Raw genomic sequence first — 23,614 nt, 5'->3', positions numbered from 1 at the left:
GGCTGTGGCTAAAAGATGAGCTTTGTGCATCTCAGTGCCCACTGACTGGCAGGCTGTAAGCATATCTGCAATGGCTATATTTGATGTTGCCATTAGAAGGCGCTGCGCTTGCTTACAGTCCTCATTTGCAAGCTGGCGTACAATCAGTTCTTGTGCTGCCAGGTCCTGAACTTGCCACTTGAAGGTATTGTACAAGCGATCAACAAATTGTCCATAGGGCTTTGCAGGACCCTGTCTGATGCTTCTCCATCGGCCATCTCGCTCATTCCTGTCATCAGGGACAGAGGCCAGAGCCTCTTGGGCTGAGGCTGTGGTGGCTGCCCAATACATAGGATCAAGGGCCAACTGTTGGGCAATGGTAAGAAAATTGCCTCCTTCCGTCAGCCCATCAAGAACATCGGTTTGGGTCAGCATGACGGGGGCTGGGGGTGCAGGAGCAATCACAGGAAAGTGATTTGGAGTTGTACAATCAAAACCCAACAACGGGGCAGCGGCACGGAGAGATTCTTGGAGAGGAGTAGTAGAAGCGGTGCCAGAGGCCTTGGGCGCAGGAGGTGGAAGAACGGGGGGTGCTGCAGAATTTGAAGAATGCAGGGGAGTGACAGGAGGAGCCGGAGAGAGAATGTCCGGTGGTTTAGGAGGTAGGTTTGAGGCAGGCAAAGCGGGAACCGGGGGGGCGTTTGAAGAAGCTGTTGCAGCAGCCAGAAGAATGTTTGAAGGAGTTAAGCACGACATAGCTTTGTAGACGTTACCCCAGGCATGCAAAACCTTTACATCAATCTGAGGATGATTTTGAAAGAAGTGTCCAATTTTTTTCCAATCGTCTAACCCCCAATTTCCGTCCTGGGGGAACCACGGGCAGTGAGTGTCCAGGGCTTTTATAAGGGACTTAAGGTCAGCTTTCCGAACAGCAAGGTTGTTACTGGCCAAAAGGAATTTAAGGTCTTTAAAAAAAATTTTCTGTGGTGCAGAGAGAGACTTTCCCATGATTGCAAGAGTTGCAAAAAGAGCAGGGAGCACTTACCGAGGGATCCTTAGGAGGATGAGGGAGGCGCCTTTTTGCCCTGTCCGGGCGGAGATAAGTGCTGATAAGTCCGTAACGTAGTCCAGAATCACATTCACACGGGAGCTCTCACCGGGGATCCACTACGTGGATGAACGACGCGTCTGCAGCCCTGTTGGGCGAGGTGAGGCTGAACGTTGTAAAACAGCATGAAGTCCGAAAGAAATCACACGGGAGCACTCACCAGGGATCCACTACGTGGATGAACGACGTGTTGGTGAGTGCTGAATAATGAAAAACAACGTGAAGTCCGAAGGCAGTCACACGGGAGCACTCACCAGGGATCCACTACGTGGATGAACGACGTGTTGGTGAGTGCTGAATAATGAAAAACAACGTGAAGTCCGAAGGCAGTCACACGGGGCACCAATTGTCGAGTTGCAGCTCGGCATCCAAAGAAAAATCAGTCTCACACCATGGTAGGTTCCGAAATATGGCTGCTCTAGGGCTAATGCAGCACAGCTTTTATTGTGTGAAATAGAAAGATACAAAAATACAAGCCAAGCAATTTGTTCTAGCCAGCAGATAAAGACCTTGGTACTAGACCATGCGAGCGATCAGGCCATGCTACGTTAGCCAATCATATGGGACAGCACGAGCTGTTCACGCGCTGTTCATGCTCCAAGGATGCTTCTAGCTATGAAATCACCCTGTAACAATAAGAACTTTGCTCATGCTCTCATGTACAAGCAATCATTTCCCCACAATACGATACAGCTATGGAGTTTGTTCAATTTAACTGCTTTCTGCTTTCAGTTATTTGTTCCATTGCAGCCTTTGCCCATGATATTGAGGGTTACTGCCAAATATATTCAGGTACGCTATCCAAAATGTCATTTTTTCTGGCTTAGCATATTTATACCCATGGACTGTGGCTTAAATGGGTCTCTAATAATTGAAGTATAACATGATTATAAAACTTTACACTGGCTAGAATGTGACCCATAGTCAGTTTTATACAGCGCATGTACTGCTTGCTTATTTGTTTTATGTAAAACACTTCCCCCAATTCTCAAAGTGGCTTACAGAATATTTGTCAGATGCAGTTTTCCCGTACCTCTAAATTACACCAGACCTCACTCCAGCTGTATCCATGACAATGTAGGCTATAGCAAGAATGGGACTGCCCTCTGACATCCACTTTTGCACTTTATCATAGTGCAAAAATGGTATCTGCATTGTGCAGGTGCCTGCTTTGCTGTCTTCCTTCACTGCTACTTTAGCCCACAAGCACCAGACTGGATGTGAAGGGAGGTGCCCTCAGGGGAGCTGCCCTGTTTCCTTCCTCCTCAATTTTAGGAAGCGGTATACCAGTAAAGCTTCCAATTCATCAAGAAGCATCTTGCATTGAGTCATTTGCAGTTTTGCCAATGTAGTAGAAAGAACGTTCTTCCTGCAGAATATTAACTCTCAAAGGTAGGATCACATTTCTGTCCTCAATCCACCCATACAATACTGCAAATATGTAGATTGTGTAAAATTTGTCTTATATTATTTACATCTAACTTTCAGGGATTCTTGGGTCGTGCTCTTTATCCAGTTTTACAGGTAGGTACTGGTTTTTTCTGTAGCCAACTGCAGGTATTCCAGAGTGCCTTTGCGACAACTAGGCACACGTGTAATCTCTCGCACCTGAAATTCTTCTGTTTGCTTTTTCAGAAGACAATTGGTTATCATCTCAGCAAAGTCAGCTTGCAAACGCTGCTGATTCTCCCTGGAAATAGAAGGAGAAAATTGGTTTAAGTGACTCGAGAGATATATTTACTATGATTCTTAATTATAAGGCATTCAAAGATTCCTCTATTCAACCCTCCTTACTTGATATTTGAAATCCGTTCATAATGCTGAAGGCCAACTACACATTATTCTGGAGCTCTCTGTTTGGAGCTCTTGATGGAGAATTTTTCAGATCATCACTGCAACCAACTTCCAAGGACTGCCACCTTCCTTAGGAGTTCCACTGGCATTACTTCCTTTGAACCTTAACCTCTGGTCAGAAAGGTCCCAAAGGTTCTGGAATATCCACAAACCAGGACATGAACAAGCACCAACTATACCTGTAATCCCCTCATTATTGCAAGGTGACTCCAGCCTGTCCTTGGTTTACCCAAGTAACATAAAATAGTAATGCCATATGAGAGAGGAATACCCCCTGAGCTTACAAAATCAACCAGTCAAAATCCCAAATAGAAGAAAGATTTATTTACGATCAGAGAGCAATAAAAACTGGGGGATTAGTTAGGGGCAAACAGAGATCAGACAAAGAGCGCCATCACAAACCAAATTTAAAGGATAGTTTCTATCTACTATGCAGCACCTAAATGCTCATAAATCGGAATGCTAGTGAAGGCCAAGTTGGATGTTCAAAATTTTCCAAAGCACATGATTGGATTTAAGAATTCTTTGGACCAAGAGGTGAGGCACGTTGGGGCAGCTGAATCCTCCAATCATCTTATGACCTCAAGAAACGGCCTTGAGGTTTGACATGTATATCAGTTAAATGGTGTTTTGACACCTCCATAGGGAGCAGAAAACAAAACTGCAGATGAGTAGTGAAGGAATGTCACCCATCTCTGCTGCTACACAGCACAATATAGGGAATTTCCTGTCAAGGATGTCTGTGGAAGCCCAGTATGTAGGATGGAAGCAAGGTAGAAATGGTGCAACTTAACCATTTTCACAGATAGCTTCCTGGACTAATTCTTATATTTATAATTCTTATTTATATAGGGGAAGGACTAAGCCCAGGGCTTCAGTATAGGGGAACTCTAACCCCCTCCCTCATGTCGCAACCCCAAGCTAAGTCTCTTTCCCTTCAGCTCCTATTGGCTATAGAGAGGAAAACTTGCAGCTACAAGTGTTTTTGCTCTGCGTTTAGCAGCTCAGATATATTGTGTGATCTGGACTGGGGCCACAGCCTAGTGAGAGAGGATTAGATTTGCCCTATTTAAGAACATACCTAGAAGTGCCTGCTGTATTGGGTCAGGGTGCATCTAATCCAGCATTTTGTTCTCAGTGGCCAACCAGGTGCCAATGGGAAACTTCCAAGCAGGATCTGAGTGCAATGGCGCTTGCAATTCCCTATACAGTATCTGGTATTTAGAGGCATACTACCTCTGACAGTTAAGGTAGAACACAGTGATCCTGGCCATTGATAGCCATAACCTCCATGCATTTGTTTACTCTTTTAAAGCCATCCAATTTGGTTAACACTATTACCTCTTGTGGAAGCAAATTCCATAGTTTAGCAATGCACTGTATGAAGTAGTGCTTTCTTTTGGTTATCCTGACTCTTCCAACATTCAGTTTCATTGAACTCCCCTGAGTTCTAGTATTATGGCAGTATGCTAGTGACACTCAGATCTATATCAGAGGCTTAGCTGGACTTGTCTTCGACATGGATAATATCCCTTACTGTACCAAGTCAAGCCCAGCCAAAATTTAGCTTCTAGATCTGGGGAAAACAGCTGTCAAATTTTATTCTCTGTTTCCTTTACTCTTTCTGTATCTTCTATTATTTGGAATATAAAATATATCTATATCATCAATATATCAACAACATTAATATAGGAAGCCTATTATTGCAGATATTCAAAGTAGTGAAGAATTGCTGTATTCTTCCGTCTATAAGATGCCCCCATGTATAAGATGCCCCCTATTTTTAGGGACTCCAATTTAAGAAAATGGGGAGAAATCTATCCATGTATAAGATGTTCCCAAATTTTGGACATTATTTTTTAGGGAAAAAACCTAGCCTTATACATGAAAAATACAGTACTTAATATTTCAGCTCTATAAAAGAAGAAAAATAAAAAGGAGAGTGACTGGGAAACAACTGATGCAAGAGAAAGAAGGAAGGCTCAGCACAGAAAAATGTAATAAACATTCCAAGAATTATAATCCGACACTTGAGCAAAGTGTCACTTGAGCAAAGGATCCCATTCCCCCTTCCTTGAATAACCTCATATGAACAAAGCTGTACCACTCATAAATTAAAGGCAGAGAAGCTTCCTGAAAAACTAAGTAAGAGCACACAGACATCAGCTTTAGTGGTGCATGTCAGTACAGTAGTACCTCGGGTTACAAACACTTTGATTTACAGTCCCTGCTAACCTGGAAGTAGTACCTCGGGTTAAGCACTTTACCTCAGGATGAGAACAGAAATCGTGCACCAGCGGCCCAGCAGCAGCAGGAGGCCCCATTAGCTCAAGTGGTACCTCAGGTTAAGAACGGTTTCAGGTTAAGAATGGACCTCCAGAACAAATTAAGTTTGTAACCAGAGGTACCATTGTATTAACATCACATCTTTCATTGACCCACAGGATCAAGATGCCAGATAGAAAAAATAATCACAGTGGTATACTTCCAAATGTTGTTCAAAACAGTCAACTGTGATATCCTGTGATTTGTGTTCATATTGTATTGTAATGGCCATTGGCAACAAATAATAAAAATGATTGAATTGAATTGGATAAAGGAAATATATCCTACTCTCTCCCCCAATCTTTTACCTTTTTGTAAGAGCAAACCTAAACAAATGTTTTTGTGTTTTAAAAACATGCTTGTTTTAATGGATATTGTGTTTGTATTGTATGTAGTGTGTGCACTGCTTAGCAATTTTAAAAACACTTAAGTGGTTTAGAAATGCTTTTTAAATAAAAAGGCGGTGATGCCCCACATGTGTAATTCACCTTAGGTCAAAGTGTTGCCTACTTATGGGCCCCTCCCAACACACCAGTGTGCAAGCCTGTAAGGAGTAGCAGGATGTTCACACCAGGAGTTAAGACATGAGAGACCTGAAATTACTGTGTTAATTGTTTAAGCTTTGTCATAGATCTGTAACACAGCTGGATTTCAAACTAAGCAAACTAATCTTCAAGAGCAGAATGACTGGCAAGACCTATTATATAAACCAAAATACCACCTTAGTTCTATAATATATGTTACAGAATGCAAATGCCCTGAATGCCATCTGCAGCATGTTGGGAAAACAACTACAGTCTTTCATGCCTATTTCAGAAATCTTAAGGCAGCAATCACACACACACAACACCCCTGAACAACCTGTTACAAAACATTTTGACCTTTCAGACTTGGGAATATTTCCAGTGGAGAAAAAAACCCCAGTTCTGGGGCAGATAAAACAAGAGAACTTCTATAGATACAGACTGAAAACTATAACGCCACATGGCTTTGCCTTGGGGGATAATTCTTAAACTTTTACCTTTGCCTTTAATTATTTTTTTAATTATCCCACTTATAGAACAGCTTCTCCTTTGCTGGAAACTCCCTCTGTTCTCAAGGGGTTCTTAGAACACCTGGACTACCAACTGCCTGATTTTAAATCCAACCAAATTTGTTAATGAAGCAGGCAGAAGCTGAAATGTTTTAGCTAAATAATTTTATGCGGGGGGGGGGGGGTATTCAACTAAGTTTTACTCAGAGTAGACCAACTGAAATTAATGGCTCTAACTGGGTCATGTTCATTAGTTCTGATGGGTCTATTCCGGGTAAAAATTAGATGACTAACATCCATTGTTATCTGTTTTATCAAGTCATTGACAGTGTGATCCTACAAGCTTACTTGGAGGTCTTACCAAGTTCAATGGAGCTTATTCCCAGAAATATGGGTATAAATAAGACTGATTAACACTACCCAGACATAACTTGTCATATCAGATGAAAAGAGTAACGCAAGGAATTGTGAACCTAGGATGTTGGAGATTCATTTAGTAGCGACGCATCGCCTGAACTCTGACCTCTTCACAACCTATGTTCAGACTGGACATCTGCTTTAGTATGCTTGAGTAAGTGTGAATGAATAAGGATAATTTTTAGACCTTGTTATTCAATACAAAAAAATTGACTGCAGTATAAAGGTGTGTGTTTGGCCATGGCACAAACGGTGCATAATGCAACACTCCATCCTCCACTGGTTTTTCCCATTGGGAGAAGCTGGAGGGAGAATAGTGGGTTGCACAACATTGAGGATTCATGAGATCCTAGGATATGTGCATGCGTCCCCATGCACATTTGCACAGTTGCCATATTGATCTCTGCCAAGTGCACGCCAAACAAGATATTCACAGAAAGAGAGAAAAGAAAGGATACTGTAAATATTGATTTGCGCATTCTGTTAACAACCAGCTCTCCAAGAATCACTTACACAGAAGGAGGTGTTGGAAGATTGTATTTCTGGTCTTTCACTCCTGTCAGCCAGTAAGTAATCTCAGTTCCTTTGCCCTAATACAAAATAAGGAATAATACTTTGAGATTAGATTGCTGTATTGTATGTTTTTATATTCTTTATATTGCAGCACTTTATAATCTTTGCATAATTTACTTAACGAACATGGGGAGCATAAGGCATATTCCTACTGGGTGTTTTAAACTAAAACCAATACATATGGAAAAGAAACCATAATAATCTACCTGAGATTACAGTTCTGTTCACAGAATCAGAGAATTGTAGAGTTGGAAGGAACCCTGAGGGTCATCTAGTCCAACCCCTGCAATGTAGGAATCTTGTCTAGCCTCAATGGCAACAAGTCTTGTTAGAGATAACAAGAAAGTCAGGCTAGATGTGGAAAATGCAGGTTCAAATGCCTACCCACCTATGAAATTCACTGGATCATGGCCCTAACTAGAAATTTAAAATTAATAATAATAATAATAATAACAATAATAATAATAATAATAATAATAATAATACGTTTCCTCCTTTTAGATATGTGCCACCTCTAGATTGATTTTGTAAAATTATGGCTATTTGAATACATGCTATGTGTGTACACACGCACGTGTGTGTTTGCATGTGTTAGGTCAGCCTTCTATTAGGCAGAGTGAGGCAACTGCCTCAGGAGGTAGATGGTGGGAAGTGTGCAGTATTGGCAGCAAGTTGTTGGAAGACAGAACTGTATTTGCCATGTGCATTGCCCTGCACTCCCCTCCAAGCCTAAACTAGCCTGCTGCCTCCCAGTGCGGTGGAGGATGTTGTTGAAATAAAATTCTACTGTCTGCCCAGTCAGCTTCTCTGCATAGAAGTGGAGGTTAGTACAAATCTTGTCCTTCGCCTATGTCAGCAAAATGTTGTGGGTCACCGGGACGTGCATTTGTTTGTTACCTTCAAATATGTCTCTCCTCGCTCTTCATATTGGAATTGGCAGTCTGTTCTCTTGAGAATAGCAATAGTGGAACCACTTACATGAATCCGTAGAGCTATAGGCATGCAAACAAACATACAGTGTTTTAATTTGCTTTTTTAAATGTTTGGTTTTGTGTTGTGCCAGTCTATAATGTAGTTAAGATAATGAGAGTCTTGTGTTCCATTAGTAAAAATGAGCTGACACAATTGTCTCAAAAATATGCTCATCTTCTGAATAGCATTTGCAAGTAGAGCAAGGCAACTGACATCATAATCCTCAAGGCATTCAAGTAATATTGGACTTGTCCTACCGGCTTCAGTCAGACTGATTGTCCTGAACTAATTATTGTGGCTACTTTAATCTGAATATTTATAGCCGGAAGGAAGGTTAGATGTCTCACCAAGCAGAGGGAGGGGACTAAGAAATACACCTAAAATACAGCAGAAATAGAAACTCTAGCAGTCCTTTGAGAAAAACCTTCTAATGGTGTGATTATTTACTACATGTTATCCTACCCCTTCTCCAAAAAGCTCTGGGTGCTGTGTGTAGTGCATCTCCTCTCAGTTTATTTTCACAATCCCTATATGGTTCAGAGAAAGTGACTGGCTCAAGGTCAACCAGTCAGCTTCTACTTTATTATGATAAAATAGGGTTTTTTCTGGGTAAAGAGCTCTGGATTTGATCCTAAAAAGTAATGTGTAGTGTAGATGTGAATTTGTCCTTACGCAATCCTGTAGATTCCATTCTTGAAGCTGTGTTCACAGTATCTCCAAACAAGCAGTAACGAGGCATCTTAATCCCAACCACACCAGCTGCACATGGACCTGAAAACAATAAAGCACAGAGCAGGAATTAAGAAGGAGAGGGAGTGTTTGCCTAGGAAAAGATTAGCCCACACACTCTCAAGATCACATCATAAACTGAGCAGGAATTAATTTGAAGTCATCAATGTGACTCATTAGGAATCAGATTTCCAAGGTGCCAAGATCTGACCAGGCCAGTACAAGGTCAGTCCTGCCTGAGTATGTCTGTATATTTCATTTACAGAATTTATAGCTTGGAGCAGGGAACAAAGTAATAAAGATAAAAACACACAAGATGATATACAAAAGTTTCAAAATCACAAAAACATGTCCAATAACAACAAATGGACAATTCTATCATAAGATAGACAAGCAAAACAATGAAGACATACAACAAAATTTCTTATTTAACCAAATATCTTGATAGAAGCAAGCAAAGGATATTCAATTAGATTAAACAGCACTCCCTAAATAGGGATTCCTGTATGTCAGAGTTTAAAGGCTAGCAATAAGCAGCAAAGGTTTTCAAGGAAAATCAGACTACCCATAAGAAGTCTAAGGGCTGTTTCTGCTCAACTAAGCACAACTGGGACTGTATTCAATTTACTCCAGCTCCTCCAAAGGCCTTCTGGCAGTTCCTTCAATGCTAGAAGTGAGGTTACAGGGAACCAGGCAGAAGGCCTTCTCGGTAGTCACACCCACCCTATGGAACGCTCTCCCACCAGATGTCAAGGAAATAAACAACTATCTGACCTTTAGAAGACCTCTGAAGAGAAGACATCTGTATAGGGAAGTTTTTAATGATTGATGTTTTACTGTGTTTGATGCTTTAATTTGTTGGAAGCTGCATTAATCCCTGAGTAGACCCACTGAAATGAATGACTCTAAGATAATCATAGTCATGTCCATTAACTTTAATGGGTCTACTTTGAGTAGGATGAGCAGTGAATACAACCTAGAGATTGAATTCACTATGAAAGACTGCTATTTGTGATTTTGAAACAGTGCTCCCCTCTGCTTCTACAGCCAGGGACTAAGTTGGTTCAATACTCCACACTTCAGGAGCCAGACAAGGCAAATCTGGAGCTTTGCCACAAAGCATAGCCACACGGATCCTAGCATTCACTTTCACAGATTTGCTTTATTCTGTCCCCCACATCCACAGATAATGCCACTGCTGATACTTTTTCTATGATGCAACGAAGACTACTGTTTCTGAGGAGGAACTTGTCAAATCATGAAGGTAGAGGCAGTTGGTAGATGCATGAACTCCATCGCTTTTCTTGGCATCCTACCCCACCCCAGAACAGACTTGCAGCTATTAAATACAGAGAATAATAAATGAAGGTGTTGATGGACGGCTTGCAACAGGCTACAGACATCTGCTGAATCAACTCACTCTGTCCTCTCCTGTATGCATGCCTGTCTCTCTTCCAATACAGTATAGTTATTGTAGATTCTTGCATTGTAGGGGTTGGACCTTTGGTTCCCTTTCAACTCTATGGTTCTATGTTATAAATTTTCAGGGCCAGAATCTGTGGGTGCAAGTCACCCATAAATCCTGGAATTAGTAAAAGTTAGAATTAATCAAGGTTTGATTAAACTGTGCCAAACACAGAAACTCGTTAGTTTATGCTAACGAGCAAGGCCAGCTCAAAAGTGGGCTTGTAACAGGCCCCCATCCAGCTAGGGCTTTGGAAGAACAAAGGCTGGTGATGGCCGGTCATTAACCCATCAAGGAAGCCATCAAATGTTCATCATTGGAATGGCCGAGCCATGAACCCATTAAGAGGGCCATTAACAGAGACTCTCTGGGCAGGCCAGAAAATGGGGGGAAACCCTTACCTGACGTGACAGATAGTTAGCAGAGAGAAAAGGCCAGTGGTTCCGGAGGAAGGGAAAAATTGCACTGGGCGATGAGGTAAAGGAACAGGACAAAAGTGTCACTCTTGCAAGCTGGAGCGGGGGCCAGAGCATGAGGGGGCTGTCTGTTTTATGCTGCAGAGAAGGTAAGACACAATGTTTTGGAGTCTCTTCGAATCCGGCAATGGAAGGAACAGAACCCTCTTAGGATGTGAATGCTCTGTACTCTCTGCATCTAGGCTCAGGTTGTAGGTATGTGTAAATAAGCCATATATTATAAAGACACCACAGTCTCCACAGTGCTTCATTGCCCAAAAGAAAACACAGACCCTGGTAAGTGCGCCTGGTACTCCTGAAATCTCACTGCTTAGAAATTGCAGTAGCACGTAGTTCTATTAATTTCAGAGTGACTAACTTCCAGCTGGACAGAAGCTATGAGGCAGTAGGAGCATTTGTGGATTTAATGCCTCCCTTCCCACTCTCAGCTACCCACAAAAGTTTTAAGTATCATCTCTGTACTACCTTCCTTCCGTATTTCCTCTGTTCAAAATCACCCTCTAAAGAGTGGTGAAAAGGGCAGTATTTAGACAGCCACTGTTATAGGAGAATTACCAAAGTGGAAATGAAGAGACTTCTCGTTTCAGAAGGGTTTTCGACGGGTCAACAGAACACGTGCATTAAGCCAACATTTCCTATGATCCACAAGATTGCCTTTGAAAATGCCACTACTAACACAGTTCATCAACCCTTATTATACTGTACAGAACTGAAAACAATTATATATCCTAAAACATTTATTCGCTAAGTCATACTTCAGTCTTTGATCTGTTGTTTCCTTTCCTCTCAAAGGACGGCAACCTGAACTATAAAGCAACCAATTTCCAGAAGGCTCTTCATTCTCTGTGGGGGGTTTTTAAGGTGCTAGTAGAATATTTTGTCCAAGCAACCATTAGCGATAGCAGACAGTGAAGAGCAGCTGTGTTCAGCTGCTGCATAACTCTCTCTAGTGGAACACTATGTGACTGAAACGTAAGCACTGGGGTCAGGGGAGGGAAGGGAAGGAAGAAGAGATGCATTCCCCCAAAAATGCTTGTGATAAGGGTCTCTGTAGACGTCCTGCTCTTATATCTCTTCTGTGCTGCTGAGCCAGTTACAGAAACTTTAATTATTTTGATAATTAATTTTAAAATAGAGCCTCTAAGGGTCATCTCAGAAATCTGTTTTTAGCATTGCAAACTTCTAGTTGTTATTTATTGCGTGCCGATGAGAGTACTTCCCCCTTGAGATGGCATTCTATTTCAGGAATATCGCATTTTCCTGTGGATGCTCTGTATTATTTTTTTTGTACCTGGTAAAATGTGATTTGTATCCTGTATAATATGCCCACTGTTAATGCTATTACTTTTTAGAATGTGATGGTAAGTGGTAACTATTGGACGCTGCTGGTATGTAAATCGATGCAAATGGCACAACATTCTCCTCCTATGCCATTTTATGACATTCTGTATGTGTTTTTGTAACTGTACTTTTTTCTTGTTTCCAATGCTTTAGACTCTAGAGATTGAATTTTCTATCCATTGTACCTCTCCAACATGGGAGTGATCATCAAGCCTTTTAAGAGAAAAGTGGTGAACATCAGGAAAGGTACCTAGTTCCATGCTGAAATGGCCCATGGTTTTCTGTGTGTTTTGCTTTACTTTTCATTTGTTTTATTTCATTCTCTAAGCACCCACAAGCACTGAAGCATATTTTCCCTACTATTATAAAGAAATTTCCCCTAATATTATGGTTTTTAATATAATTTTCACGCTATGTATTTTTCATCCACACTCCCCCCTAATATACTCATTTCTGAACACAGTATTTAGTTGGAGAATGGCTTTGCAAAATTTGGAAAAGTACAAATTTCAAAGGATAAAGTTTCAGGAAATAGGATATAGTTTCAGGAAAAGCAGATTGGGTAGGCTTATGTCAAAGGAAGCCAACCCAAGTTTCTTTCCCATCCTCATTCCTTTATTTTATTTTGATCAAATATTTGATATATATATCACACCATACCAGAGTGAATTCCTATTCGAATCCATACAGGAAGACCTGGAAGATGTCCGAGTTCAAAGGAGCCCATGAAGCTGAGTATATCTAATGCCATCATGGAAATGTCCACTGCGTGACGGTTGCCATTTCTCTTTGGTAAACCGCTTACTACCATATATGCATCTCCAATGGTCTCTACCTGTTGAAACAAGATCCAAAGTCATTATTTTTTTATCTAACGAAAGAGCAATCCAATATAGGAAAAACCTGAACGTTCCTGTTCTTTCCTGCTTGGGAATGCTTATCACATCCCAATTAACAAACATGTTTACACAGGTATTTGGAGTTACAAATAGTACTCAGTATAATATCTATAGATGACTGTGATTTTCTCTGAGGTGAAGAACTGTTCTTTTAAAATGTTAAAGAGAAACAAGCCTTTTTCCCTATTTTGCACAACAATTTTAAACAGCGAAAATAACTACTACCTTTTATTTTTTGTTTTTCTTATATGCTTTGTTTTGCTTTCTGTCTCAGAAGAAACCAATTCCTGCCTTTTATTTTGTCTCTCTTAAACTGTTTCCACAGTGGGAAATTCATGCACATGAGGTTCGCTGTTGCCTTGCAGACCTTTGCCCAAACATAAGCACTTTCAATTTTCTGCCTCTGAAATCTATCGCAATGTTTCCCGTCCACACTAATGGGTAGAGAATGGATTAGCCCCTTAAAGGATTGGTGGCAATGCTCTGCTCCCCACCCCCCTCCTTTCACCACAAATCATTCTACCTAGCCTTCTGTTCTCTCTTCCCAGTTCTGGTCACCTTATAGACATCATGAGGGTCAAGAATTTGATCAAAGTTCTTGTAGATGTCATTGAGCATGTCCACCACTTCCATAGGGGTGCTGTATTTACAAAGGGTTGTGAAGCCTACAATGTCACTGAAGTAGATGGTGACTTCTTTAAACAGTTCTGGCTCTACCCGTCCAGTTTCCTTCAGTGACTTTACCACAGGCCTGTCAAAAGGAAGAAGATAAGTATCATAGGATGAAGCTTCTCAATTTCAAAGTGCGCTTTAAAAAACAGAAAAATATATGGCAGTACAGTAGTTCTATTAATCCTGGTAATGATAAAAGACAACACCATTCTAAGTAATTGTGATTTTAAATCACAAATGATATGGGCAATCACTCCGTCTCCTTTCAAAACATGTTAGAGGTCAGTGGGTAGATGGTCATGTTTTGCAGATTTGACAGGATGGCCTTTTGATCCTCTTTCATGCCCAGGGACATTTCAGCTGTACAGATATATAAGCTATTAGTGCTCGTGTTATAATTGAGGAGACAAACCTTCTTCTGCTTGACTCTAACCTACCTGCTCAGAATTGGAAACTGGTGTTGGAACTGCTTATTTGTATGTACAAACTCAAGCACACAATTCCTTTCTCTTATCATGGAAGTTCTGTTTCCTGGCAGAATTCCAGGTTGTGTAATTCTATTCTGTTTTACTAAATTTCTGTCTCTGCTACACCATGGCAGCTGGTGGCTGGGGCAGGCAAAAGCTTATAGGCAGTTGTGTCCCATGCCGGCAGAGACCAGCGCTTCCTTGAAGATATGGGGTAAGTCCAATTGTGCCCTTTCCAGATATGTGATTCAAACCCGTAGTTAACACAATGTCAGGAAATACAAGTCTAACTTGAAACCAAACTTGGATTGACTTCATGTTCATATATACTATTCTGTCTACTTGCCCTTCATTATTTAGCAATCATTTAAATCTCTGCCTGTCTTTCTCTCACACACAACAGAGCGCCTGCAGTTCTAGTTACAACTTCTAAAAAAAGAACATAAGGCTGCAGATGATCCAGAAAATGTGACCTAAGATTACCAAGAAGGGAGCATCTTTCCTACAAAATGCTTAAGAGGTTGGAGCATTTTAGTAAAGGGCAACTAAGGCAAAACGTAAGAGACATTTAGTAAATGAGCTTCAGGTTGGCAGAATCCCACAGCTGGGCACACACCTGCAGAAGGCTGCAGCCAACATAGCGTGCCCCTGACATCACCCCTGCTAGGGTTTTTATTTGTGAGTTTTAGCTGGGCTGGACAGAGATGCTTGGCATTTCTCTGTGGGCTGAATCCAGAGCTATGGGTTTGTGGAGCCTGGAAACCTAGTAGGGAAGCAAGATCTGCTGGAGTGTCAACATTGTGAGGCTTTTTATCCTATGGTCAGATTGTGTATATGTGTAAACAAAGCCATATATTCTAAATGCATCAAAGTCTCAATTGGCCTTCATTCCAAAGAAACCAAACCCTGGCTTAATGCTGGAACCCCTTGAGTCACATGCTCCTCAGAGCCTGGGGTGCACACAATCCTATAAATAAGCAATAATGATAACTTGTTTAGAGCCCCGCCCCTGCCCAGTGATTTCTTGTTTGATTGGACAGCACTCACCCTGGAAGAAGCATGAAGTTAAGCCTGTCAGCTCTGTCTCGCTCTGCTTTGTACAGCTCAGTTCTCTCTTCCACCAGGTGCTCCAGGTTCCGTGAATACAGCTGCAGGCGTCGGATTAAGGTGTCCATGTAGCTTTCATTGGTTTGGCTGTGGTAGTTGCTGGGAATGTTGTAAGGACAAGGATGAATTTGAAGGCTGACAACACCAGGAAGTTCATGTACATGACACCAGTGTATGGCTGCCATGTGGCCAGAGTGGAAATCTGCCAGACTTCTCCCTCTGAACTATCATTCTGGTTAAGCAGAACTTTTTTCTATCAAAGTAAATCACTTTCATACCTAAATATCTTAGCCAAGGTAGTCTCAATTTTCTTAAAATCTGGTCTCTTCTCTGGGTCTTCCTCCCAGCAGCTTTCCACGAGCAGATATACCTAGGGATGCACAATCCAATACAGGACTACTTTAGATATTTTGGTTTCCATGATGAAAACTAAAATAGTGCTCCCCCACCACATAATCCTTAGCAACCCAAACTGGCTTCAAAGACTATGTTGTAACAATATCCAACCTTCTTCCCACCATTTTCATAACTCAATCAGCCACTCTCTGGAGGACCAAGTTCCACTCCTTATTTTTGCAAGCTCAGGTAGACATGCGCTTTCCAGGTGTAATGGGTTGCTGCTGGTCACCTATTCCAGATAGGAGTTCATTGTGGAATTGGTGCTGCTCATGTCCAGTTTTAATCTGGTTTTTCCTTTGCCATGGAAAATCTGATTAGTAAAATAACTCATTTTACATCTGCAGTCACTCCTGGTATGGAAGCTTGTTAGTGTGCTTTATTTATTTATTATAGTAAGCAGTTTGTAATGAGTGTGGTGAAGTTTTAGTGGGTGATCTCCATAACCACACCTATATCTCTTTTTGATCCTCACCTAAGCACAAACTATCCCATTTTTTTTTCTGGTGGCCCATCAATACCAAAAGCGCGGGGGGGGGGGGTCCTATTTTCACCAGTGCCAGATGCCCTATTCAAAGTATTGCAGATATTAATAATGTGCAGCTTGAAGCAACTGGATGCATAAATACTTACTCCTTTCGGACTAAAACGTTGTCCAGACCCATTAGTTTGATTCAAGCTTTACTTACAAATTTTTATTCAAAACAGAACAAAACATAAAAGATACACCCAAATAGTCCCATATAATATCTTGTGCATGTCCAGCACAGGATCAGCATTTATAAGAAATAAAATGTAATTCCAAACAGACCTAGAAGGCCTCCCTCTCCTTACAGCCTCCATTTTGCCTGGAGCTGTAGTCACTCTTGGAAAGGCTCATTTGTACATCCTCACTCCTAGGGAGCCTAAAAGGCAACTCCCTTTCAGAATGGAGATTTGAACCCAAATACCTTTGCCACATGATCAAAGGCACACACTCCATTTAAGAGCAGACAACAAAGCAATCCAGACATTGTATTAATAATAATAATAACAACAACAACAATGCAGAGGTCTTGCACAATACCTCTTTATCAGTCTTATGCAAGGCCTTAGCATTAAATTTAAAGCAAACAGAAACAGAAATTGCCCCACCATCACAAAAAAGAACACATATCTTTTCTGCCAGTTGTGAAGCATGTTAACTAAACTGGCTGCATAACTCTGGTAATTTTTGCTCTTGATCACTTCCCAGATTTTCCCTAGCACTTTTTCAGTCAATCAGAATGCAGGTCACACTTGCCAGGTAATCAGTGTTATTTAGTTAACCTATAGCACCCCTCCCTCCCTGATACCATACCCACTCTAAACTGTTAAAATAACCAGCAGCTAAGTCAGGAGCTACTATGATGTATGAAAGCTCATTACATTGGCTTCTGTGCATTGGAATTGTTAATAGGAGATGTTAATGTGGTGTAAAGGCAAAACACTGGAAGAAAAAAGTTGGTTACACTCCTCTCTGTCAAACTTGCTAGTTTTAACCTGTGCATGCCATGGGTATAACCTCTTACTATTCATGGCCTTACCTCTTGCTTTTTCTCTCCCTCTGAATGCAATAGAAGATCTGGCCGGAAAGGTCTTGCTCCTTTATTGCTTTCTACTCTGCAAAGTTTCTCTAAAACAGGAGAGGGGGGGAAATATAACATACAGAACAATTCAGCACATGAAGAAGACACTTTAACACAAGAAGCAGAGCTTTTCTAGGCAAGCAGATTGTGTCAAGGCCGTATTATATAAAACAAGATGGGCTTAGACCAAAATCCTAGATCTGAATGAACACACTCATTCTTTGATAGAGGTCTGCATATGGTGGTTTTTCAATTTGTGAGATATGTGAAATTAAGAGTGCCTACTGGGGTGAACTGACAGGTTGAGGAAGATATCTGCATTTCTTCGGCACGGCACCAAGATAAGATGCAAGATGAAAAAGAGGAATAAGAATCTACATCCCCTATTTCTCCCTCCCTCTGCCCAGCCATCTCACATCCTGGGTGTCCCACCACATTTCTTTTACAAGTATTTGAACATTTGTGGTCAAGCAAGGTTCTTATCCCCATGTTGGAAAGTCTAAGTAGATTTATAATTAACATGCTCCACAGGTAGAAATCCAACATGAAAGCAAGGCAGCTTCTTTTAAACTAAAGGCCAGACACATGGGCGGGGCATTGGCCCAGTGCATGTAGCCTCAATGAAGGGGCAAGGCTTGACCCATGCTCTTTCATTGCCCCTTCACATGTTCAAACTTTCCCCAGGAAAAATTGCATTTTACCACTAAATGGCAAATGCAAATGGCAATCCCTGTCATCAAGCCTTTTCATTACACACAATGTTTACCTTTATGATCCCGACAATTGTCAGTGTAGAAGGTCTCCTTACGCAGTATGATCTCTTGTGCTATAATTCCAAAGCTGTACACATCGCCTTTCTGAGATATGTCACCATGGCGGAGGTGTTCAGGAGCAGTCCAGAGATCTGAGGAGGAGGGAGAGAATTGTGTGTGTGTGACAGAAACAAGCAGATGAAATTGGTTGACAATTGTCTACTCAATACCTGTCTCTTTTTCCAAGCCTTTAGAAAAGTTGGTTGTTCTGCTCTGTGGTTTTAGACTGTCCTGCTGCTTTTATTGTTGTACAGTATGAGGTGGATTTTAATTGCAAGTTGTTGGAAACTGCTTTGTGGGCTCAGCAAAAAGCAATTTACCAAATTTATGAAATGAACTAAAACCAAGCAAAACACTGGCACCGGTAGGGTTGGCCCAATACATTTTATTTCCTGAGGCAAAGGAGAATGGCTGGCCATGCATCTCAGAAGAAATGGTTGGGCAACATTTGTCACCACAAGCTGTTGCCTCAGTCGGCCCAATTGTAGGGTTGGCCCTGGGCACAGGCATACCTTCCACTTTCAACTGTTTCTGATCCTCATGCAGATGGCATCAGAAATCACATCATACCACTGTTGAATTCTCGTAGCTACACTACTGCTTCAAGCTGTGGTGCTGTGTGGCTTAGCGGAGGCAGTTGGGGGGGAAATATAGTCATAGCATAACTATAGTGCTATACTGAAATAACTTAAGTTTAACAGAATATTAATGCCACATTTCCCGACAGTTCTCCTATAAGATGCAGTCAGCCTACAAATATTCATGAGGAATTCCCGAGTGAGGAATTCATCTTCCTTATGTACCTTTTTTTGGCGGAAGAATAGAATTGCAGCCATAATCGGTTATCTTCACAACCATGCGGTTATCCACAACACAGTTTGTAGATTTCAGGCGGCCATGAAGCTCTGTTTTGCTGGAATGCAGGTAGGACATTCCCTAGGATATTAAGAGAGACAAAAAACAACAACAAGTGACTGCCTAATTTTAGTGTCTGCCCCAAGTTTCCTAGGGAGGGGGAATGACTGTTTTATCTGGCTGCGGCAGAGGAAGTCGGAGGACTGAAGGACCATTTCCATCAGCACTGCTGAGAGATCAGCTCCACCAAGCTCTTCCCTCCAGCAACTGCCACCCGGCAGTCATTCCATGAGGCTGCAGCAGCAACAGAATTGGTAACACAGGCCCACCCCATTGGCTCTGCTGAGAGAGGATTATCAGGCTCTTCCATCCTTATGAGGAACGGTTGAAGGAGCCGAGTATGTTTAGCCTGGAAAAGAGGAAACTGAGAGGGCGATATGAAAGCCATCTTCCAATATATCAAGGGCTGTCACATGGAAGATGGAGCAAGCTTGTTTTCTCCTGCTCCTGAGGGTAGGACTCGAACCAATGGATTCAAGTTACAAGAAAGGAGATTCCAACTAAACATAAGAAAGAACTTTTTGATGGTAAGAGTTGTTAAACAGAGGAACGGACTCCCTTGGAAGGTGGTTGACTCTCCTTCCTTGGAGGTTTGTAAGCAGAGGTTGGATGACTATCTGTCATGGATGCTTTAGTTGAGATTCCTGCATTGCAGGGGGTGGGACTAGAATGACCCTTGGGGTCCCTTTCAACTCTGCAATTCTATTATAGTATTCTATTATAGTATTGATCTGAAGCAACAAACCTGATTGTCTTTCCACCATAGGGACAACATATTTCCCTATTTCTCCTCAGCTTTCTCTCCATTTAAAAATAAAAATTGGAAGCTGTACACTCCTTCTCCAATGGAAAGGATCTTAATTTTGGGGGAGGTGAAAAATACACATATGCCAATAGGCAATAAAAGTGGAAGAACAAGCAAAACACCACATTTTAAGGAGGAAATGAAAACGAGTCTGACTTGCACTTACAGCTTCTTGTTTTTCCTGACACACCCTCTCTTCTGGCATTTTTGACACACTGAGAGGGCTAAACTACATGGATTGCACCATCCACCCCCCACAGAAAGCCATATGTGATAGAAGCTGGCTGAGTGAAAGCCTATTTCTTCATTAGGTCTGGTGGATCTTTTGATAGGCTGAGAGGATACAGAAACATTTTACCTCTCTCCCCTTATTCTGGAAGAGTACACTCTGTCAGAGTTTTCAGAGAGGAAGCTTAAAGCAGCTTTTACTTAAATCAATGCGTAATGCAAATGTTTAACCTGCATTAGTGGCCAGAAATTCTTTTGAATTGCAGAAGCCTCTCTCCCGCAAGAGATGTTCTAAGCCAAGTTAAACAGCAGGCAAATATGGGGTTGGGGACCCCACAGTTCTTTGTGTTTATCATCTTGCACCATGGTTCTGATTATGTTTCTTCCAGGGAACACTTCTGCCATGTTCCAACTGAAGGTTGGGACACTCAGCTGACTGATCTTAAAATGAGGTGTCAAATGTCTGCCTTGGAACTGAAGTATAGGCAGATGCTGTTAGAAATGCCCCTCTTTGCCTCACATCCAAGCACTGACTGGAAGGATTAATTCAGAATCAGGAGGAGAAGGATAGCAACAGACACTGTTCCCTTCTGTTGTGAGGCAGGGACCTTGTAGTTTGAGTTCACAGTGAAGACCCAGCGACTCAAACTTCTGTCCTAAACATGCATCAGAGAAGTGTCAGAGACTAGAACGTTCAGTAACCGCTGTGCCTTAGCCTGCAGTTATTTGCCCTACAAAGAATGTAAACAAGCGTGCAGATTCTGCAGAGCTGTCCAGATCCAAAGTAAACCAGAATCCATAAATAATATATTTATTATGCTAATAATGTGAGACACAAATGGAACTGATCAGACTGACCCTACCTTCTGATCATAAAATGAGCTAATGTCTGATTAACATCTTCTGCAGAGGCTCAGCTCCAGGTCCCCTGTTGGAGCTGCATTGCATTCTGGGACCCCAACTTCACCATTTCTGCCATGGCACCCCAACTTTGCAGTTTCCTCTCCAAGGAGGCAAGTTTTTTTTATTTTGAATTTTTTTTTATTAAAACTTGAGAGAAAGGAATATACTTTCCAGCACCAGCTGAAGATCTTCCTATACGCACAGGCAGATGTAGATTTTAAATTATTTCTCTTTGTTCTAGTTTGTTCTTTAGTTGTTCAGCTTATTGGGATTTTTAAATTTGTTGATTTTTTAATGCTTGTTCACTAGTTTTAAATTTTTAAGTTTTAAATTAAATTGTATTTATGGGTTGTGTGTGAATTACTTTTTATTCACATCGTGGTAGACCACGCTGTAATATTTTGATATTTTACATTTTTAAGGGTAGTTAACAAAAAATGTAAAATAAATAATTAACTTCATAATAATATGTTGCTACATAGAAATAGGCCCAGGACACATTAGTCCAATTAAACAAGACAATATGAGAGCTAAGGACTGATAGGTAGCAGGGCCAGATTTGGGGTTTGTGTATGTACATATTTCCTTCAAAACTGTTCACATAATTCCAAAATCTTAGAAACAGGAACACCATTCTGACATTGATAAGATGACCAAAAAAATCGTAAAAATTTAAATGAAGAGGATTATAAGCCAACAATATTTTAGTAGAAAACTGCAGAATCAGGTTTGCATAGACATATACAGTATAGGGCCTAGTTCTCACTGAAGTTGTAAACCTGGGTCACCTATATCTGTTGGCAGGTGGGGGCTCACATGAGCAAAAGGGTGATTAAAATTCCCATGCAGGTTAACAACGAAAACCACTGATTTTATATGTATATATATATATATGTATGTAGCCAACTGCTGCCTTTTATATATATTTCAAGCTTTTATATGTTATTTCCTCTTTTATGGTTTTATTTGCACAATGCCTAATAAAGGTTTGATAAGTAAAATTCCCATGCATGAAATTCATGACTTTAAAAGCACTAAAGGTAAAGGTAACTTTTATCTTCAGCTCCAGCATTGTGGATGCCTTCTTAATTTGTGGCTCATTTTGAATTTCTTTCCACTTTAGCCGAAAAGCCTTTTCCTACTGAGAGCGTTATTTTACATTTCTAAACAAAAATGGTAACCACAATCTCAATTTCTTAAATAAAGCTCACTCTTTCATTTAGGTGCAGTATTATTATTTCCTCTCTCATTTCAGCAAAATGTCAGAATTTAACAAGCATTAAGTGTCCCAGCTCTCAACAGGAAAAAAAATCAGATTTCCTATCAAAGGGCAAACAGTACTTATAGAATCCTGTTGTTAGACATTTCGGCAAAATACCTTATATCCCATCATTCACTCAAGCCGAGATTATGCCTCATTATGTTCTTCACTGCCATCCATCTACTTACTTTTGCAATATCATACATGACAGAAATCTTAAATTCCCAGTCCATGAAGGTGCCATCTGGGTAGGAGATTTTATCATTCAAGACATCCTGAGATGAAAAGATGACAAAGAAGCTGCGGTAAGAATCTTCTCTAAAAACAAAGGAAGTAGTGTTCTTTCATTTTAAAAAAATAATAATCCAAAATTCATACATGGTAGCTAATTAGAACCAACCAACATGTCACAAAATAGTGAGCAATCTTTTGAGCCCTCCAGAACTCTTCATCAGGCTAACTGGTAAACAAAAGGGTGTGAAGGGTTGCAGGATAGAAAAGCTGGCTTAATGTTGAAGCCACAAAGGGCTCATACAAACTTCCGCTTGTCCTGTGCCTAAAAGGGAAGGGGCTGAGTGGTTTTGCCTTTCCCCCACTGCCTTCTCCTGGAAAACTCGTTCTTTAGCAATAAATTGGAACAAATGGCAATCATTGGAAAGCCCAATTGCTGTTTATAGCAATTCAGCACTAAAGATTGTGCTTCTCCAGTTGGAATATTGATGGTAGTACTGAGAAACTTACAAGACCAAGAGCAACACAAACTACCCTTCTTTCCCACTCCCTGTTTCTGGAGCCAGCAAGGACTTGTCTTTGATGTGATGGGTTATCACCTGTCTTTGTACAAACTGATGAGTGAGCTACAGAGCTAATTACCCGCAATGATCCTCTCTCGCAGTATTCAATCACTCCATAGATCATCGTGTCCATCTTGACAGTTCCATAGAACTTAGTCAGATTGTAATAGTCAATCTGAAGTAGCTAGGGCAAAAATAATGGGCATGTTAGAAGCAGAATGATGACGTGGAAAATTAGATATAGTGGTATGGGAATATGATGTCCTCCTATGCTGCTTGGGGATATATTGTTCAGCTACTATCACTCAGTGCTTTCCAGTTCAAAAGTGTATGCCAGGAGTCAGCAACCTTTTTCAGCCATGGACCATTCCACCGACCCTGAGACCATGTAGTGGGCCGGACTATATTTTGAAAAAAAATATGAACAAATTCCTATGCCCCACAAATAACCCAGAGATGCATTTTAAATAAAAGCA

The 23,614-nt window shown here is 41.0% G+C and overlaps 1 protein-coding gene and 1 long non-coding RNA gene across 4 annotated transcripts in view; one reads left to right on the top strand and one right to left on the bottom strand.

Annotated features, from left to right (window-relative positions):
* GUCY2C (guanylate cyclase 2C) overlaps window positions 1-23,614 on the bottom strand; it is a 53,511-nt gene that overhangs the window by 2,730 nt on the left and 27,167 nt on the right. Inside the window, exons 15-27 of one of the 2 annotated variants that reach the window (XM_083462750.1) lie at window positions 23,218-23,322; window positions 22,533-22,619; window positions 19,036-19,168; window positions 18,187-18,324; window positions 17,379-17,467; window positions 15,696-15,787; window positions 15,358-15,516; window positions 13,730-13,922; window positions 12,933-13,107; window positions 8,934-9,032; window positions 8,187-8,281; window positions 7,230-7,306; window positions 1,769-2,777 (exon numbers count right to left, since the gene is read on the bottom strand). In XM_083462750.1, the coding sequence (XP_083318876.1) occupies window positions 2,606-2,777; window positions 7,230-7,306; window positions 8,187-8,281; window positions 8,934-9,032; window positions 12,933-13,107; window positions 13,730-13,922; window positions 15,358-15,516; window positions 15,696-15,787; window positions 17,379-17,467; window positions 18,187-18,324; window positions 19,036-19,168; window positions 22,533-22,619; window positions 23,218-23,322 (1,614 nt within the window). In that variant the 3' untranslated portion in view covers window positions 1,769-2,605. Of the gene's footprint in view, window positions 1-1,768; window positions 2,778-3,851; window positions 4,178-7,174; window positions 7,307-8,186; window positions 8,282-8,933; window positions 9,033-12,932; window positions 13,108-13,729; window positions 13,923-15,357; window positions 15,517-15,695; window positions 15,788-17,378; window positions 17,468-18,186; window positions 18,325-19,035; window positions 19,169-22,532; window positions 22,620-23,217; window positions 23,323-23,614 lie in introns of those variants that run through there. The other variant, XM_083462751.1, reaches the window with a different exon arrangement.
* Window positions 2,545-15,700, top strand: LOC310687573. 2 transcript variants are annotated; one of them, XR_014516470.1, is made up of 6 exons: window positions 2,545-2,611; window positions 6,743-6,870; window positions 7,211-7,282; window positions 12,426-12,518; window positions 14,445-14,524; window positions 15,435-15,700. It is a non-coding gene; the product is annotated as an uncharacterized lncRNA (long non-coding RNA). The 2 variants fall into 2 exon arrangements; XR_014516469.1 differs by lacking the exon at window positions 7,211-7,282.

The sequence above is a fragment of the Podarcis liolepis genome, assembly GCF_965112155.1.
Source record: "Podarcis liolepis genome assembly, chromosome: 10".
NCBI classification, from domain to species: Eukaryota; Metazoa; Chordata; class Lepidosauria; order Squamata; family Lacertidae; genus Podarcis; species Podarcis liolepis.
This window is presented reverse-complemented; position numbering and strand designations above follow the sequence as displayed.